General features: G+C 41.0%; 2 protein-coding genes across 2 annotated transcripts; one reads left to right on the top strand and one right to left on the bottom strand.

Moving 5' to 3' along the window:
* Window positions 1-6: 6 nt before the first annotated feature.
* On the bottom strand, window positions 7-13,013 carry ptpa (protein phosphatase 2 phosphatase activator). Its single transcript, XM_062412353.1, is given in 11 exon segments — window positions 7-257; window positions 260-296; window positions 3,901-4,001; window positions 4,309-4,433; window positions 5,029-5,128; window positions 6,399-6,516; window positions 6,606-6,731; window positions 7,365-7,451; window positions 7,609-7,706; window positions 12,568-12,705; window positions 12,876-13,013. Coding segments are annotated over 10 exon segments (1,032 nt in total). The 5' UTR covers window positions 12,593-12,705; window positions 12,876-13,013; the 3' UTR covers window positions 7-42.
* A 3-nt stretch (window positions 13,014-13,016) lies between these two features.
* On the top strand, window positions 13,017-19,091 carry crata (carnitine O-acetyltransferase a). Its single transcript, XM_062412352.1, has 14 exons — window positions 13,017-13,214; window positions 13,803-14,099; window positions 14,491-14,609; window positions 14,780-14,833; window positions 15,032-15,197; window positions 15,289-15,463; window positions 15,811-15,989; window positions 16,255-16,355; window positions 16,458-16,577; window positions 16,683-16,805; window positions 16,911-17,046; window positions 17,240-17,302; window positions 17,383-17,520; window positions 18,084-19,091. The coding sequence occupies exons 1-14, from the start codon at window positions 13,188-13,190 to the stop codon at window positions 18,297-18,299; spliced, it is 1,914 nt and encodes a 637-aa protein (XP_062268336.1). The 5' UTR covers window positions 13,017-13,187; the 3' UTR covers window positions 18,300-19,091.
* The last annotated feature ends 383 nt before the right edge of the window (window positions 19,092-19,474 follow it).

Below are 19,474 nucleotides of genomic sequence, written 5' to 3'. Positions count from 1 at the left end.
CACAAAGCACTTCTCCTGGTTGAAGGTGAAACTACACCCAAATCAATTAATCAGGATTTGTACCACAGACTGTGAATAAACATGAGCGGAAATTGATGCTTTGAAACCTTCTTCTTCTTCTACAAACGACTTATTAGACTGATTCATAGATGGAGAACTGGACTGATGAAGAGGGTGATGAAGGTGTACCTCAGCCTTGTACATTCTGATCAGACCCTGGTTGACTTTGGACCAGGCAGGAACAGCGCTGATGTTCACAGCTGGTTGGAGTGTTCAGCAAATGGCCCAGTCTTCATCTACAAAGCAGAGAAAGAGCGATGAAGACGAGCGGCCCAGTCTGGAGAACTGAGTCCACATGTAACAAAGACGGAGCTGGAAGTTAAAGACAAAGATCTCAAACACACACTGGATTCCACAGGCTTCATTATGTTGAAGGCTTGAAATGAAAAAAGTGGTTTTATAAAGAAGTCTTAATTCTTCTGCACCATGAAGTTCCTTTGTTTTTAAAACGGGTCGTTTTCAAACCTCTTAAATTCCTCTTGAAACAATCGTTTAAAAAGATGTCATGCAGAGAGATATATAATTAATATATATACATACATATTCATTTGAAAACATTAGGATTCCTAATGACAAAGAAATGCAATTGATGATATTTTACAGTATAACCATTAACTCTGTTGTAAATAACTAAATAAAGCACAAATACAACCAAATATATAAAACTTGAAGTAACAAAGTAATTAAGTATGTAAAATGCACGTATTTTCTTTATTGTATATTCTGTAAAAGTTTTCATATCACTAAATACTAATGAAAATACCGATTCCTCTGAGAAGGGAACATATCGTAGGACTTTTGTCGGCTCTGATTTTATTTCTGACTATTCAAATAAAGAAAAAGCTGAAGAAAGCACTTTTAAGTTTTATGTCCTCAATGGCTTAGGGTTTAAAAAGGCTTTAAATAATTTAGTTTCCTCATTGATTGAGATTTGTCAGTTCCGATGGATTCTAACTCGAGGTTAACTGGTCACATGACCACTGATGTGAAAGTGATCACGAATCGACAGAAACTCAGAGAATCGTCTTCAGCTCCTTTTAGTTTCATGAGGTTTTACAGGATTTCAGCTCACGGACTCATTATCTGGAACATTGTGACCACACTTCATTCTTCTAGCATTGATTTGAATAGAATCCAGATCAGAACAAAAGACTGAGTGTTGATCTGTGATCACATTAAGAAAAGTAATAAATGATGGAAGAGAGAGAGAGCGTTAGCTTAAAGGACAGAGACAAATAGTCCAAATACATAGAAAACCACAATATCTACATGTTCAGTGTTAAAAGTGAGACACACAAAAACAAAGTGTGAATTTATAAATGTATGAATGAAGCAGGAGACGAACGTTTTCCCACCACTTTCTCCCGAGAGGCAGAGGAACCCAAACCCCCGGGCATCAATCTAACAACCCTCTCCTTTTTCCATCCCCCCCATTCACCACACTCCCCCAGCCCCCCTCCCAACCCGTCAAATCCCCCACCCACACACTGAGACACTTTCCAGGGCCTCACATGGGGGAAGGGCATGGCGGAGGGAGGGAAGGGGGTGGAGACAGACCGTACTCCCTGGAGGAAGGAGTGATTCACAGCAGCATGTGGTGAAGGAAGTGACTCATGTGCGCACACACACACACACACACACACACACACACACACACACACACACACACACACACACACACACACACACACACACACACACACACACACACACACACACACACACACACACACACACACACACACACACACACACACACACACACACACACACACACACACACACACACACACACACTTTCAGGTGTAGATCTGCAGCCAAAACAGAGATTTGACCTGACGAGGACTGTGAAAGGTTGGATATGATATTTTAAAACACTAACAACCGTCAGGATTTCCTCCACACGGATCAGAGGATCCATCGATTGCGCTGACAGAAGCTTTGTCCCACCACAGGAGAAGTTCACAGATTGTCCTTTAAAATGATAAATAAATCTAAATCAATAAATTCTGACTAACTCAACCACATTGTTATTATGATGACTGAATTGGGAAACAAAGACTAACAAAATGCAGCACGACTTGTGTCCACACAACGATCGACCCACGATGACGTCATTTGTGAGCTGCTCAGTTTGACTTTTGTTTCAGCGCCATCTTGGTTTTCTGAAAACCAAAAGAACCCATATTTGGAGAAGCCTAGGGTGGAGCCTGACTGAGGCTACTGGTCACTGCCCGCCCACCTGCAGCCATTGGAGGGTAGTAGCCGTCAGTCACACGGTGGTGTGCAGCACATGAATTAACGGACCCTCGTACGATGAAGCCGTTTTTGAATCAAATTTTTTTGGCCTCAGGGCCGTCGCACCAGCCTAGATTTAATTTAGACAAAAATAAAAACACAAGAGCGAGAGAGAGCCAGACACAGAAATGCTGACCAACGTGTCCACTCTTTGTTATCGTTCGTGTTATCATTATTTTCCAAAAATACATATTGTGGACCAGCAGAAAAAAAGTATCAATATATTTGTAGATAAATGAAAAACTGGTTCAGCTCTAAAACCATTCAACACCAAACATTTGAGTCAGAGTAGAATTATATCACAAAACGTAAAAAACCAAAGAATGGATGGACGAGGAAGAAGCATCCTTCCACAACCCTGAGGAGGAGAGAGAGGTCAAGCAGCAGGAGGAGGGGGAGGAGGCGGGGTGTCTGAGGGGGGAGAAGGAAAGGGATGTAGCTGCTCCACCAACGCCCTCCCCCACTTCCCTCCCCCACTTCCCTCCCCTCCTTTTCCTCCTAAAACAAAGTGCAGGGTTCCTGCTCTGGCTCCTGACCAACAGAACCCACCTTTCCTCCCTCGTCTTCCTGCTCCTGAACGGAACCTCATTCAGCTGGATCCACGTACAACAGAATATTTATAAATGTTATTACAAACACAACTTGGGTAAATTATTTAAAATCTAAGGTTTAAATTGTCCAAACAATGAAATTGTTCTATGTTAAACCAGCAACTGGATGAAGTGAGTCTGATGTGTGAGTGTGAACATGAGGAAGTTTCCTCTTCTCTCCCTGAGCGTCTGTTCTCTGTGACTCTGCTGAGTGGGTTCATCTCCTGAGAGAACAACTGACTGAGAGTCACAGACACAACCAGCTGCAGCTGAAGAGTGAAGCTGAACTGAGATCAGTTCAAAACACTCTGAAGTTATTAACAACCAGAGTTTATCTCCAACATTCAGAAGGAAATTGTGAAACATGAAGGATTCTGAACAGTTTGTTGGATTTGTTCCAGATCTTCAGGTTCAGGAAGCAGAGGATCATGGGTAATATCCAGTCAGAGTCAACACATCGTGAGACTTTGTTTTTAGATGAAACCACTTCATCAGACACAGAGACAGTTAAGGACCACATGTGGCAGCAGGGGGCGCTGTGGCTCAGTAACTGTTACCTAGCGCTGGTCCTTGAGCAGCTGCAGCTGCAAAATGTGACTGAAACATTTCACCACTCCCATCAACCCCCTCTTCGAAGCTCCGCCCACCAAACACATGAACGTGGACTGAGTGACAGCTGTGAGACCTCTCCGTGCCCTGCTCTCTAACTTGTGTCGCCTCTGCTTCACGGTGATAAAATGACAGGTTGTGTTTTCAACGTCTTCACTACTCACCTCAGATCTTTTTTATTGATGCTATTAAGACAAAGAGAATTTCAGCAAATGTCTAACAAGTGTTTTAGAAACAAATGACCAAACCGACGTCTCAGGTATTCTACTGATCACTGCAATCACTAAGATATATAAACATGTTAATAAATCCAACATGTCTCGTGTGTGTTACACTGTCTCACCTCGTTAATGAACTTGATACAGTCCAGAAAAATATATTCTTGGTGATGCTCGTTCACCACCCGCTCGTCGATGAAGTGACGGGGCTCCAGAGTCGGGTGATCTGCGTGGAAGTAAGCGCACATGTTCACCACCAGGTGCCACTGTCACCTTGTCAATGAATGAGGAGCACAGGATGTTGTAGAGCAGCTCACAGATAGTTCTTAATCATTAAAGCTCTGCTTTCAAACCAGTTGCTCTGTCATCCCACAGAAATAAAAACTATTAAATCAGCTCATTTCTATAAAATTCTCCTGCAGTATTTTTGAACAATTGACAACACATGCTCATATTAAACTTCCTGTCCTGAGATCCTCTATATAGGTCCCTTCAGATACAGACTCATCCTTACAGCTCTTATATTTACTTACCAACAAACTGGGAGCTGCCCCATATGAAGGGCAGAAACTGGAAGTCATCCAGTCCCCACACACCTTGGCTTCCAGCTGGCTCCATTCTGTACGTCCTCTGCAGCTTCCTCATCACTGACAGATACCTGAGAAAACACACACACGTTTCATAACCTAAAGCAGCAGCAGGTTGTCGGGTCCGACTCGTTCAAACAGGAACATGAAGGAACATCCAGGCGAGGGGCGGAGCCTGTAGAGCAGCAGGAGGCGCGACATGACGTATAAACTCTGCTGTGGAAAGATCAGTGTTGTTGTTTACATCTCATCCACACCGGCGTCGGCCCTCATCACCAGAAGATCTGGAACCTCCTCGTGTTTCCAAGTGTCCGTCTTCGTCTTCTACGTGTCCGGCTCCTCTTCTTCATCCTGAGATGTTTGTGTTCTTCAGGTTTCACGTCACGTGTTAGAAACCTCATCAACACGTCCACTCGCTCACTGGGAAGCTTCCACACATTGTCCTGCTGGTTCCTCACATGGACTCACTCTGACATGTAACACACATTTTACCAGGAGGCTGCAGGAGAAGATCCAGAACATGTCCAGAGACACTGACTCAGACATTTGTTCTCACAGACAGAACCTCCAGAACATGTGAGGAACACGTCAGGAACAGTTCCAGACATCAGTTTGTCGAAAATATTTGTTGCACAACTGAAGACGTGTAAATCAGCAGCAGCTCACCTGTTAAAAACTCTAAAAACAATAGCGAGGCGATCATCCGCTCCGAGAGCTCCGACCTTACAGAGGCAGCAGAGGAACGCAGCAAACGCAGCTTCATGACCTGAGACGACAAACACAAAAACAGAAAAGATCTTGAAACATCAGCCTCAGATAAGTTTGATTATTAAGTTTGATCCAATTAAATTAATTACAACACAAAAAGCTTTCACAATCCGTGTTTTGGAGCAATTTCTTCATTTAGAGTTTTGTTTTATTGTTTCCCTGTTGTTGCATTTGTAAAAGATCGGAATTTAGTGGAATATAAATCGGTGTTAAACAAAAACATACAAATACAACCAAATAGTTAGAAGTGCATTGTTTATACAGATAAATAAAAGTTTTAGATAAACAAAACACAGCTTTATATGGGAAAGGCTCATATCGGCAGATTGTAAACAGTTTATAAAGTCTGGCTTTTGTCTGCTCGCACTTCACCTTCTGTGTTGTCTGTGTATCAGTGTATGGGGGGGGGGGGGGGTTAAGGGTTAGAGAGTGTGACACGGACAGAAACTAAATAAATGTAAACACATACTCTACTCGAGTAGAATTTTGAGTAACATTTACTTGTACTTGGGTATTTCTATTTTATACAACTTTATTTACGTGCTCTTTTCCATGCCGCACTTTAACTCCACTACGTTTATTTCAGTTTTATCTTTTAGATACTTTTTAGAATAAAATCACAGTAACCGTCTGAAAACAGACATGTTTCATGATCATAATATTTACAATATTCACTGTTTTTGCAGCAGAAAGTCGACGCCTCTGTCATCTACCGAAAATATTCTTATCTCAAAAAGGTAAAAGCTGTTCATAGGCATGGAGAGTTGATAAATATTTAATTTATGTTTCTGTATTTAGAAATATTTCCTGACAACATGATTTTATGTTTAGCAAAATTTGATTAAATTAGAGTTTTGTATTGTTTAAAAGAATAATCTTGTTGTATTGTTAAGTGACTTACAGAACCTTTTAGCTGAAGTAGTGAAGACTTTAGAGACATGAAGTATTTGAGGATCTTTTAAAAAATTATATCACAAGTGGAAAAATACTAAAGTAGAAACTTGAGGAACGTTTCTGTTGTTGAGTTTCAAGGGTTAAAAATCAACAATGCCAGGAATTCTAATTTCAATACATTTTTAAAGATTAAGTAATCAAATTATACAATCCCACAAAATATTATACATTAGAAAAATGTATGTAGGAGAACTTAATAGTTTCTTTGGTTGAGAGCCACTGGACTAAATGTCCAACCGTAACAACCAGAAGACTAGAACGTGAGTGTTTTGTGTAGAACTATTGTAAAGAAGGTGGACACACAGCGCTGTTACCTGTTCCATAGTCTATCCTGGTGGGGTTCCCCACAGACTCTTTCAGATAGACGGCTATCTCTGGAGCTGCTGCACATTTGTCAGCAGGGATCAATGCTGACACCAAGGCCTCTGCTTCCTACTCACACACACACACAAACACATCACGTTCTACACACAGAGCATGTGGTTGCATGCATGAATGTGTGTGAGTGTTTGTGTACTAACCTGGTCTAGTTTGCTGTACCAGGTTCTGTAGGCCTTGTTACCAAAGCGGGACGGCTGATCAACAGGAGGGGTCTCGTTGATCCATCGGTCCAGAGTCTCCAAAAGATCTAATAACTTCTCCACCGTCTGTAACACAAGAGATCAGGATGTAGCAACACTGTCCATTCCTTTTACACAAAAGGAGCAGCAGCACACATGATCGATTTAATGTGCCCGAGAAATACAGAGAAAGCAAAGAAGCAGCACATTCATTTCAAGGTGATAACATAGTCTCCAATTTCTACAATTTGACTTAATGTCCACCACTATTTTAAATATACATTTGGAAATGTATGTTTTAAAGATGCACTTGTACAGATCAACAGCGCCCCCTGCAGCCACACATAGTGATTGACTCTGTTGGTCTCTGTGTCTTACAATAACTTCAGTGTTTTTAACTGATCTCAGTTCAGCTTCACTCTTCAGCTGCAGATGGTTGTGTCTGTGACTCTCAGTCAGTTGTTCTCATAGGACATGGAACCCACTCACCAGAGTTACAGAGAACACACGCTCAGGGAGAGAAGGAGGAAACTTTCTCATGTTCACACTCGCACCTCAAACTCACTTTAACCAAGCTGCTGGTTAAGGTAAAGAGTTTGTTTAGAGACGGATTCATGTGAATGGGATTCCTTAAGGGCCCGCCAATAACAAATCTGTGAATGGAACAGACCAAAACACCAGGAATGAAGCCTTTAATACCTCCGATGAGACCAAACTAACCTCAGACACTGTATATTCAGTTGAGAGCTTCTTTCCTTTCACACCTTCATTCAATGCCAAAACGAATCCCATATAATCAGCATATGCCTGGAAAAAACAGAGTTTGACATTAAGTGGTGAATAATAGTAATAGTAAGTAAATTAACAGAAGAATAGTATTACTTGTATCACTTACACAAAAAGGCACACAAGTTAAAACCTTTGGGACTGGGAAACATGTGCACATTGCAGCCACACAACCTACTTGTGATCGTTTCCATTTACTCATGTCAGGCACCACGCTGATTTCTTTCTTGGGCACCATAAAGGTGACTTCAGGTGCTTCATCCTCGGGTATGGATCCTAAAGAATTATTTAAAAACACTGTTCAGAGAGCAGCTGTAGATTTGTGGTTGCTATGTGTGAGATTTGCGAATTTCTTAACTCGGTATTGACAGGTTAACAACATTAGAGTTTATATTCAGTCTGTGTAGAAGCTAGCATCAATGGAGTTTATATTCAGTCTGTGTAGAAGCTAACATTAGAGTTCATATTCAGTCTGTGTTGAAGCTTACATCAATGGAGTTAATATTCAGTCTGTGTAGAAGCTAACATTAGTGTTTATGTTCAGTCTGTGTAGAAGCTAACATCACTAGAGTTTATATTCAGTCTGTGTAGAAGCTAACATTAGAGTTCATATTCGGTCTGTGTTGAAGCTTACATCAATGGAGTTAATATTCAGTCTGTGTAGAAGCTAACATCACTAGTGTTTATATTCAGTCTGTGTAGAAGCTAACATCACGAGAGTTTATATTCAGTCTGTGTAGAAGCTAACATTAGAGTTTATATTCAGTCTGTGTAGAAGCTAACATTAGTGTTTATATTCAGTCTGTGAAGAAGCTAACATCACTAGAGTTTATATTCAGTCTGTGTAGAAGCTAACATTAGAGTTTATATTCAGTCTGTGTAGAAGCTAACATTAGTGTTTATATTCAGTCTGTGAAGAAGCTAACATCACGAGAGTTTATATTCAGTCTGTGTAGAAGCTAACATCACTAGTGTTTATATTCAGTGTGTGTAGAAGCTAACATCACTAGTGTTTATATTCAGTTTGTGTAGAAGCTAACATCACTAGTGTTTATATTCAGTCTGTGTAGAAGCTAACATCACTAGTGTTTATATTCAGTTTGTGTAGAAGCTAACATCACTAGTGTTTATATTCAGTCTGTGTAGAAGCTAACATCACGAGAGTTTATATTCAGTCTGTGTAGAAGCTAACATTAGAGTTTATATTCAGTCTGTGTAGAAGCTAACATTAGAGTTTATATTCAGTCTGTGTAGAAGCTAACATCACTACTGTTTATATTCAGTCTGTGAAGAAGCTAACATCACTAGTGTTTATATTCAGTCTGTGTAGACGCTAACATCACTAGTGTTTATATTCAGTCTGTGTAGAAGCTAACATTAGTGTTTATATTCAGTCTGTGAAGAAGCTAACATCACTAGAGTTTATATTCAGTCTGTGTAGAAGCTAACATTAGAGTTTATATTCAGTCTGTGTAGAAGCTAACATCACTAGTGTTTATATTCAGTGTGTGTAGAAGCTAACATCACTAGTGTTTATATTCAGTTTGTGTAGAAGCTAACATCACTAGTGTTTATATTCAGTCTGTGTAGAAGCTAACATCACAAGAGTTTATATTCAGTCTGTGTAGAAGCTAACATTAGAGTTTATATTCAGTCTGTGTAGAAGCTAACATCACTAGAGTTTATTTTCAGTCTGTGTAGAAGCTAACATTAGAGTTTATATTCAGTCTGTGTAGAAGCTAACATTAGAGTTTATATTCAGTCTGTGTAGAAGCTAACATCACTACTGTTTATATTCAGTCTGTGAAGAAGCTAACATCACTAGTGTTTATATTTAGTCTGATGTAGAAGCTATCATCAGTGTTTATATTCAGTCTGTGTAGAAGCTAACATCACTAGTGTTTATATTCAGTCTGTGTAGAAGCTAACATCACTAGAGTTTATATTCAGTCTGTGTAGAAGCTAACATTAGTGTTTATATTCAGTCTGTGAAGAAGCTAACATCACTAGAGTTTATATTCAGTCTGTGTAGAAGCTAACATCACTAGTGTTTATATTCAGTCTGTGTAGAAGCTAACATCACTCGTGTTTATATTCAGTTTGTGTAGAAGCTAACATCACTAGTGTTTATATTCAGTGTGTGAAGAAGCTAACATTATTGTTTATATTCAGTCTGTGTAGAAGCTAACATTAGTGTTTATATTCAGTCTGTGTAGAAGCTAACATTAGAATTTATATTCAGTCTGTGTAGAAGCTAACATCACTAGTGTTTATATTCAGTCTGTGTAGAAGCTAACATCACTAGTGTTTATATTCAGTGTGTGAAGAAGCTATTATTAGTGTTTATATTCAGTCTGTGTAGAAGCTAACATCACTACTGTTTATATTCATTGTGTGAAGAAACTAACATTAGTGTTTATATTCAGTCGTTGTAGAAGCTAACATTAGAGTTTGTATTCAGTCTGTGTAGAAGCTAACATCACTAGAGTTTATATTCAGTTTGGTAGAAGCTAACATCACTAGAGTTTATATTCAGTCTGTGTAGAAGCTAACATCACTAGTGTTTATATTCAGTCTGTGTAGAAGCTAACATCACTAGTGTTTATATTCAGTGTGTGTAGAACCTAACATTAGAGTTTATATTCAGTCTGTGTAGAAGCTAACATCACTAGTGTTTATATTCAGTTTGGTAGAAGCTAACATCACTAGAGTTTATATTCAGTCTGTGTAGAAGCTAACATTAGTGTTTATATTCAGTCTGTGAAGAAGCTAACATCACTAGAGTTTATATTCAGTCTGTGTAGAAGCTAACATTAGTGTTTATATTCAGTCTATGTAGAAGCTAACATCACTAGAGTTTATATTCAGTCTGTGTAGAAGCTAACATCATTAGTGTTTATATTCAGTCTGTGTAGAAGCTAACATTAGTGTTTATATTCAGTCTGTGTAGAAGCTAACATCACTAGTGTTTATATTCAGTCTGTGTAGAAGCTAACATCATTAGTGTTTATATTCAGTCTGTCTAGAAGCTAACATAACATCACTAGTGTTTATATTCAGTCTATGTAGAAGCTAACATTAGTGTTTATATTCAGTCTGTGTAGAAGCTAACATCACTAGTGTTTATATTCAGTCTGTGTAGAAGCTAACATTAGTGTTTATATTCAGTCTGTGTAGAAGCTAACATCACTAGTGTTTATATTCGGTCTGTGTAGAAGCTAACATCACTAGTGTTTATATTCAGTCTGTGTAGAAGCTAACATCATTAGTGTTTATATTCAGTCTGTGTAGAAGCTAACATCACTAGTGTTTATATTCAGTCTGAGTAGAAGCTAACATCACTAGTGTTTATATTCAGTCTGTGTAGAAGCTAACATCACTAGTGTTTATATTCAGTCTGTGTAGAAGCTAACATCACTAGTGTTTATATTCAGTCTGTGTAGAAGCTAACATTAGTGTTTATATTCAGTCTGTGTAGAAGCTAACATCACTAGTGTTTATATTCAGTCTGTGTAGAAGCTAACATCATTAGTGTTTATATTCAGTCTGTGTAGACGCTAACATCACTAGTGTTTATATTCAGTCTGTGTAGAAGCTAACATTAGTGTTTATATTCAGTCTGTGTAGAAGCTAACATCACTAGTGTTTATATTCAGTCTGTGTAGAAGCTAACATCATTAGTGTTTATATTCAGTCTGTGAAGAAGCTAACATTAGTGTTTATATTCAGTCTGTGAAGAAGCTAACATTAGTGTTTATATTCAGTCTGTGTAGACGCTAACATCACTAGTGTTTATATTCAGTCTGTGTAGAAGCTAACATTAGTGTTTATATTCAGTCTGTGTAGAAGCTAACATCACTAGTGTTTATATTCAGTCTGTGTAGAAGCTAACATCATTAGTGTTTATATTCAGTCTGTCTAGAAGCTAACATAACATCACTAGTGTTTATATTCAGTCTATGTAGAAGCTAACATTAGTGTTTATATTCAGTCTGTGTAGAAGCTAACATCACTAGTGTTTATATTCAGTCTGTGTAGAAGCTAACATTAGTGTTTATATTCAGTCTGTGTAGAAGCTAACATCACTAGTGTTTATATTCGGTCTGTGTAGAAGCTAACATCACTAGTGTTTATATTCAGTCTGTGTAGAAGCTAACATCATTAGTGTTTATATTCAGTCTGTGTAGAAGCTAACATCACTAGTGTTTATATTCAGTCTGAGTAGAAGCTAACATCACTAGTGTTTATATTCAGTCTGTGTAGAAGCTAACATCACTAGTGTTTATATTCAGTCTGTGTAGAAGCTAACATCACTAGTGTTTATATTCAGTCTGTGTAGAAGCTAACATTAGTGTTTATATTCAGTCTGTGTAGAAGCTAACATCACTAGTGTTTATATTCAGTCTGTGTAGAAGCTAACATCATTAGTGTTTATATTCAGTCTGTGTAGACGCTAACATCACTAGTGTTTATATTCAGTCTGTGTAGAAGCTAACATTAGTGTTTATATTCAGTCTGTGTAGAAGCTAACATCACTAGTGTTTATATTCAGTCTGTGTAGAAGCTAACATCATTAGTGTTTATATTCAGTCTGTGAAGAAGCTAACATTAGTGTTTATATTCAGTCTGTGAAGAAGCTAACATTAGTGTTTATATTCAGTCTGTGTAGACGCTAACATCACTAGTGTTTATATTCAGTCTGTGTAGAAGCTAACATTAGTGTTTATATTCAGTCTGTGTAGAAGCTAACATCACTAGTGTTTATATTCAGTCTGTGTAGAAGCTAACATCACTAGTGTTTATATTCAGTCTGTGTAGAAGCTAACATCACTAGTGTTTATATTCAGTCTGTGTAGAAGCTAACATCATTAGTGTTTATATTCAGTCTGTGTAGAAGCTAACATCACTAGTGTTTATATTCAGTCTGTGTAGAAGCTAACATCACTAGTGTTTATATTCAGTCTGTGTAGAAGCTAACATTAGTGTTTATATTCAGTCTGTGTAGAAGCTAACATTAGTGTTTATATTCAGTCTGTGTAGAAGCTAACATCACTAGTGTTTATATTCAGTCTGTGTAGAAGCTAACAGCACGAGACTTTAGAGAAACATTAAGTTTAACACAGTTTATATTTATCACCTTTTTGTTGCTCTGTTTCCGCCATGGCGCCGCTTCTCACTCTTCTCTTCGTTGCATCTCGGCTGATTTAAAGCAGCCACGGCTCTTCCCTGCCTCCAATGGACGGAATGTGAACGACAGCTCCAGAGGTTCTCGTCACTTTGTTCATGCGCAGTTTAAATAAAGTGTATATAATTTATGAATTTCACAAAGAGTCACATAAAATGGGCTGCAGGTGTGAAATATAAAAGTGCTTATATCACAAGTAATTAACAACAACGTATATAATACAATATTATTCATACTGTAAAAAATAAGAATGAACTCACCCCACATTATTATTATTATTTTTATTGATGATGACGAGAACTTAACAAACCAGGAAGTGAACGCAGGTCATTGCGTCTAGAAAGTTTAGAAAGTTAAACTCAGAGTTTAGAAAGTTGAGCCCACCCGGCAGTGTGGACCAGTCTGAGAGCCACAGCTGGAACACTGGATGAAGCTCGTTCAGCGGCTGAGCTGTGACCCTGTCTCCGGTGGATCTCACAGGAAACACCGGTGAATCACCCGGAATTAACCCGGTCTCAGACCCTCCGACCCCGCTGCAGATCAGTCTGTGAGGCCGGTACCGGGACGACACAATGTGGGGCTTCTGCAGCAGATTCGCGGTCAGTTAACGCGTCGGTAGCTGCTCTGCTAACTCTGGTTCGGGTTAGAACACTGGTTCACATCTAAGTGTCTCTAACTACTGCGCAGGTTGCTATAACTAATCCAAGCTAACGACGAGACACCAGCTAACTAGCTAACTAGCTGCTGGCTGAGTGTACTAGCAGCAAGCTGGTGTGGTGCTAGTTAACAAGCTAAGCTAACTGGGTCAAGTTCACTCTGCGGTGAGCTAAGATTAGATCTGGACAGAAGAAGGTGCACTTTAGTCCTGCCCTTGATTTGATAACTTTATAAACAGTTAATAGTGAGTAATGGGTTGAATACAGAAACATTATAACGCTAAAGATTTGTATTAATATTATTATTAATATTATTATTATTATTAGCTGTTGTTCAGATGATTCATCCGCCTCATCACATGTGTAGAACCGAACCTGAACAGACATGTTGTGAATTATGCCAGAAGAGGAAAAAGGCCTGAAGCCATAACAGTCCCACGACAGAACACTACAGAGGGACGTGTTATTCTTCTCAGTGGACTTTGGACAAACTGTTACTGTAAACCTTAATACACATGTTTTGTCTCTCAGGTGAAGGCGGGGATATCCAAACCCTGCAGCTTAGTGAAGCCCAGTCACCTGGTGAAGCCTGTGTCAGCCGCCCGGGTCTCTGGCCGGTACCTCAGCCACCAGCAGGGCCTGCCCCCCCTGCCTGTCCCCCCGCTGCAGCAGACCTGCGAGCGCTACCTCACTGCACTGGAGCCCATCGTGGAGGAGGAGGAGCTGAAGCGCACCAAAGAGCTGCTGCAGGAGTTTCAGAAAGCAGGGGGGGTGGGAGAGAGACTGCAGAGAGGCCTGGAGAAGAGAGCACACAACACTGACAACTGGGTGAGATCCACTACATGAGACACTTCATACAACCTGCTGGTGATGCTGTGATGTGGGAGAACACCAGTTGTGTCTTTCATCCACTAAGGCTGCAAATGTCTTGTCTCCAGAGAGATCTGATCACAAGTGGATGCCTTCGGATTCACCCTGATAACAGAATATATTGATTTGATATTAGTTCACATACTTTGTGTCTGTTCATAATTTAAAGTTAGATAAAGATCTGATGGATTGTTATTCCATCACCTGAGATTTACAACTACAACGAGGGACACAGTCCTGCAGCATCTTGGAAAGACCAGAGCCTGGACCTGGAAACAATAACAGCCTGACACAACTCAATCCAGAGAGTTGTGTTGTGGTCCTGAACGGTGTGTCGGTGTCGTTGTAGTTGTCGGAGTGGTGGGTGCAGCTGGCCTATCTCGAGTACCGGTTGCCTGTGGTGGTGCATTCAAGTCCCGGACTGGTCTTACCTCGCATGAACTTCAGTGATAAACAAGGACAAATAAGGTGATGACACACAGAACATATGTTCGGTTGGTTGTGATAAAGATGTCGAGAATTATTAATCATTAATTTGATATGATATAATACCACCACATGTGACGAGTTCTGCTTTGAAAAGTGATGATTTTCAGGAGTGTCATGAACACTTTAGTGATCCTGTTCTCTGTGTTTAGGTTTGCGGCCAAACTGATCGCAGGTGTTTTAGACTTTAAGACGATGATTGACAAGTGAGTAACTTCAAAGGTTTTTCTGTGACTGTCATCATCTTACAGCTTCTATTAGTTTCTGCCTTCAGGGAGTCATATCAAAAGTTGAGTCAGTTCTTTCTCAAAGGTTATGCTCAGGTTTACAGACTGTTAATGTCAAAGGATGCAGGGGAGTTTCCTGCGTTGCAGATTTATGAGTTGTACCTTTTGGTCTTGCAGTGAGACGCTACCTGTAGAATACCTGGGAGGACGGCCGCTGTGCATGAATCAGTACTATGAGGTTCTGTCGTCCTGTCGTATCCCTGGTCTGAAGAGAGACTCGGTGGTGAACCACGCCAAGAGCTCGCCCCCCCCGCGACACATTACTGTAGTGCACAACTTTCAGGTGAGGGTCCCACGTCTGTGGCTGAGCTCGGGATCAGGGGCCTGTTTTGTAGAGCTAGTTAGCTAAAACTCTTTTCTCTGTGTGGAGTCAGTTCTTTGCGCTGGACGTGTACGACCGTGACGGGACTCCACTGACAGTGGATCAGATCTGCGTTCAGCTGGAGAGGATCTGCAGCTCCTCCCTACAGACCAACGAGGAGCCTGTGGGCATCCTGACCACGCAGCATCGGGACTCCTGGGGCAAGGCGTACGTCAACCTCATCAGGGGTGAGTTAGAGACAGAGACAGACGGACACTGAGCTGAAAGACAAAAGACTGAAGAGCACAGGGCTCCGGTAAAGCCTCATTTATTCTATGTATTAGAAGAGATTTGTCTATTTCAAACAAATGACCTGTCACTGCTGGCAAACTTTTACATCGCCATGATGCTCCATCCACTAGAGGGCAGTGGAGATTCTCTCACCGCAACAAAAATGTGACAAGCTTCCGCTGAAGAAAGAGACAAAAGCTACTGCGGCCATAACTGCAAAGTGTCTGGATGAATGGAACGGTCCAAATACAGTATTTAGTTGTGTAAGTGTTGTGTACTCACAGCTTGTGTTTGTTATGTTCAGATAAGACCAACAAAGAATCGGTGTCAACGATCCAGAGAAGCATCTTCGTTGTGTGTTTGGACGGAGCGATGCCTGAAGTGTCTGACGGGACGTACCGCAGCTCGGCCGCTGTCCAGATGCTGCACGGAGGAGGCAGCAAGGGGAACAGCGCCAACCGCTGGTTTGACAAGACACTGCAGGTGACTCACACGGCACTGGACACACAAAGAGACAGTTTCCAGAGTTAAAGCCCCTACAAGGAGTTTATGAAACAGTCTTATTTTAATATCCAGCTTCTTAATGATGTAGAACAGCAAATGAGACAATCGGGGGAAATGGCTCTTTCTATAAACTGGTCGGTGGATTACCTGCGAGGGCAGAGCAGCGTTTATCAACAGTCCGGCTGGAGGAGTCTGTGTATTCGGTCAAATAACTTAAACAGGATTTTCTTGTTCTTTCTTTCAGTTCATTATCGGAGAAGACGGGACATGTGGAGCAAACTACGAGCACGCCCCAGCCGAAGGACCGCCTATTGTGGCCTTGATTGACCATGTTGTCGAATACACGTGAGATGGTCAAAACAGAGACTCGCAACCTTCTGCTACCAGCATGAGAGAACTCAATGTGGACGTAGTTTCTCATTCCATCTCATGTATCCTGTGTTTCAGGAGGAAGACGGAGGTGGTGCAGCCTCCCAAGCTGCCGCTGCCCGTTCCGCAGAAACTCCACTTCAACATCACACCTGAGGTCAAGAAGGACATCGAGGAGGCCGAGCAGAGTATGAACACGTGAGAGCAGCTTTTATCACGATTCTCAGTAAACTAATCATATTCAATATATGTTCACACTTCATGTTGTTAAGTCTCCCTGTCTGAACGGTTCCCTCATCACAGTCTGGCTAAAGACCTCGATATGAAGGTTGTAGTTTTCGGCCACTTTGGTAAAAATGTCCCAAAGAGCCAGAAGATGAGTCCTGATGCCTTCATACAGATCGCTCTGCAGCTCGCCTACTACAGGTGAGAGGTCGACCCGTCATGTGGGCAGGAACTCTGTTTACTAGAGTTGACGAGATGATATTACAGATTAACTGAGATGATTTAAAGTGTCCTCTGCCTTGACAGGATGCATCAGCGCTGCTGTGCCACATATGAAAGTGCCTCCCTGCGTATGTTCCGACTGGGACGGACAGATACCATCAGATCCGCCTCCACCGCCTCAGCTGCCTTCGTCAAAGCTGTGGACGACCCCAGCAGACAGGTGTGATGAGAGCAGAGACCTCCTCCTGATGATGACTCCCCTTCAGGGCGCTGTCATGTTGTCCATCTTTATTCAGTGTGTGGTTAAGATACATGTCAATGAGAGGAGGTTCATTTACAAACTACAAGTCAAGTTCAAAAGTCTTAAGACTGTTAAAGTTTCTGAATCATTGTTTTCGTCTTGTTCTTCACAGAACACAGAGAAGGTGGATCTGATGGAGAAAGCTGTGAAAGCTCACAGGTGGTACACCAGCATGGTGAGTCGAGGACAAGTCTGAAGTGTCCACATCACTGACCCGGGGCCAGTAACTGACACGGCTTGTCTCCCTCCTAACAGGCGGTCAGTGGTCAGGCTATAGACCGACACCTCCTGGGCCTGAAGATGCAGGCGGTCGATGAACAACTCTCCATCCCTGAGCTCTTTAAAGACGCTTCCTACGCTAAAGCATTAAACTACCAGCTGTCTACAAGTCAGGTGTGAGCTGAAACCAGAGATGAGTTCTAGTTCCACAGGTGGATTCATTAAGCTCAGTGGACTTCCTGAAACCAGCGGCTGGATTGAACTGATGGTTCAGTGGCTCTGAACCTGTTATCAGTTACAGCTCCTCTGGTTCAGGAAGCAGAGGATCGTGGGTAATGTCCAGCTGTCAGTAGTGTTGCCTCAGTCAGAGTCAACACACTGATGAGTTTAGTTTTTACATGAGGACACTCAGCGACCAACAGAGTTCACCCTGTGTGGCAGCAGGGGGCGCCGTTGCTCACTGACTTACATCGTGATTCTGTTTAATTCCTTTTTTCTGCTTCAAAAATTACACAAAAGATTTATTCATAAATTGGTTCAGAAAATGTTATCAACCTTTTCACTAAGTTAAATGGATTTAAAGAAAAAGAAAATATTTTTTCCCAATGACCTCGGTATAAAATGATCAGTGTTTGCTTGGGGCCAAATAGTTTTTATAACATCAGTATTTTAAAGTGGCATTGGATGGAAAACATGTTATTTAACTGTGACTCTAACAATTCTCATGTCTCCACAAGGTTCCGTCCAAGACGGACTGCGTCATGTGCTTCGGTCCGGTGGTGACCAGCGGGTACGGCGTCTGCTACAACCCCATGGACGACCACATCAACTTCTCTGTGTCGGCCTTCAACGCCTGCGAGGACACGGACGCAGGGCGACTGGCTCGGGCGCTGGAGGACGCGCTGCTGGACATGAGGACTCTGCTGGAACGAACTCCACGAGCCAAACTGTGAACCTCACCCACCTTAAAGAATCGGTTATGACTCATGGTGTAAAACTGCTGCAGCTCCACAGTGAACATGGCTGTTGACTGTTCTGATGTGATTGTAAGTGACTCATCAGAGGTGCTATGGAACAGAACCACAGACGCAGTGATGGGTTGAATACACGCTGTGTTAATTCATCCAGGATCTCTTCACACTTTAGGAAACAAACTGATTCACTGATTTTACCGAATATTTATCTACCTTGAGAATCCAACCTGGAAGCTAGACGTGTGAGAAGTGAAGTCAGCTCCTTTTTAAGTACAAATATCGTTTTTGTTTAAATCACATGTTAGCAATCTAATTCTCAGAGGCTGTGAACTCTGGTGAACTCTATATTTTCCGTGACACTGACAATCTGTGGCATCATCTGGTCGCTACGTAAATACCATACAACTTTCCTCGGTCCAGACAAATCATTTTAGTTTCACGATGTTTAATTGCTCAGACAATTCCACTGTGTGCTGTATAGTTATCTTCTCTGTGCATTAATCAGAAGTGTAGAAGTGATTTGAGTCCCTGTTTGAAGCCGTGTTCTCTTCTTCCAGCCGGGGTCACTAACCCTAACCCTAACATTTTGAAAGATTGACTTGTTTTTGCCAGTTAGTCATAACAATGCTAACGAAGACATATAATTATTATAAAGTCAGAATTGAAATGAATTATTATGAAGGATCATTAAATAGGATAGTTAATAACAGAGATCATGTAAATGAGAGCGAGGAGATGATTGTTCAACACATTTAAAGACATTTAAAACACTGAAGTGTCACATGTTCCTTTTCTTTACAGCAGGTGAACTTTTACTGATTAATGTTTCTCTTCCACAAAGTTGTGCCTGAAGAATCTTCTACTTTCAAAGAACTGTTAATCAACAGATGTTCTGAAGAAGCAGACTCCTGTAAAAGAGAAGTGTCCAGGATAAACTGAAAGAATCAAACTACGACGAGGAGCGTGAACAAACGGGTGGAGGCGATCTTCAGGATTAGTTTAGTAACCATTTAATCATTTCTGTCATAACCACAGACGTTAAATATACACGAGGACACCTGCCATTTTATAAGAATGAAGCCATCCTGCACTTCGACGTGCACACACAATCGACCAATCAGGAGTCAGTGTCAGCTGTCAATCATCACGTCTCA

The sequence above is a fragment of the Platichthys flesus genome, chromosome 19 (genome assembly GCF_949316205.1).
Source record: "Platichthys flesus chromosome 19, fPlaFle2.1, whole genome shotgun sequence".
Lineage (NCBI taxonomy): Eukaryota > Metazoa > Chordata > Actinopteri > Pleuronectiformes > Pleuronectidae > Platichthys > Platichthys flesus.
The sequence above is the reverse complement of the archived record's forward strand: the minus strand, read 5'-3'. Positions and strand labels throughout refer to the sequence as shown.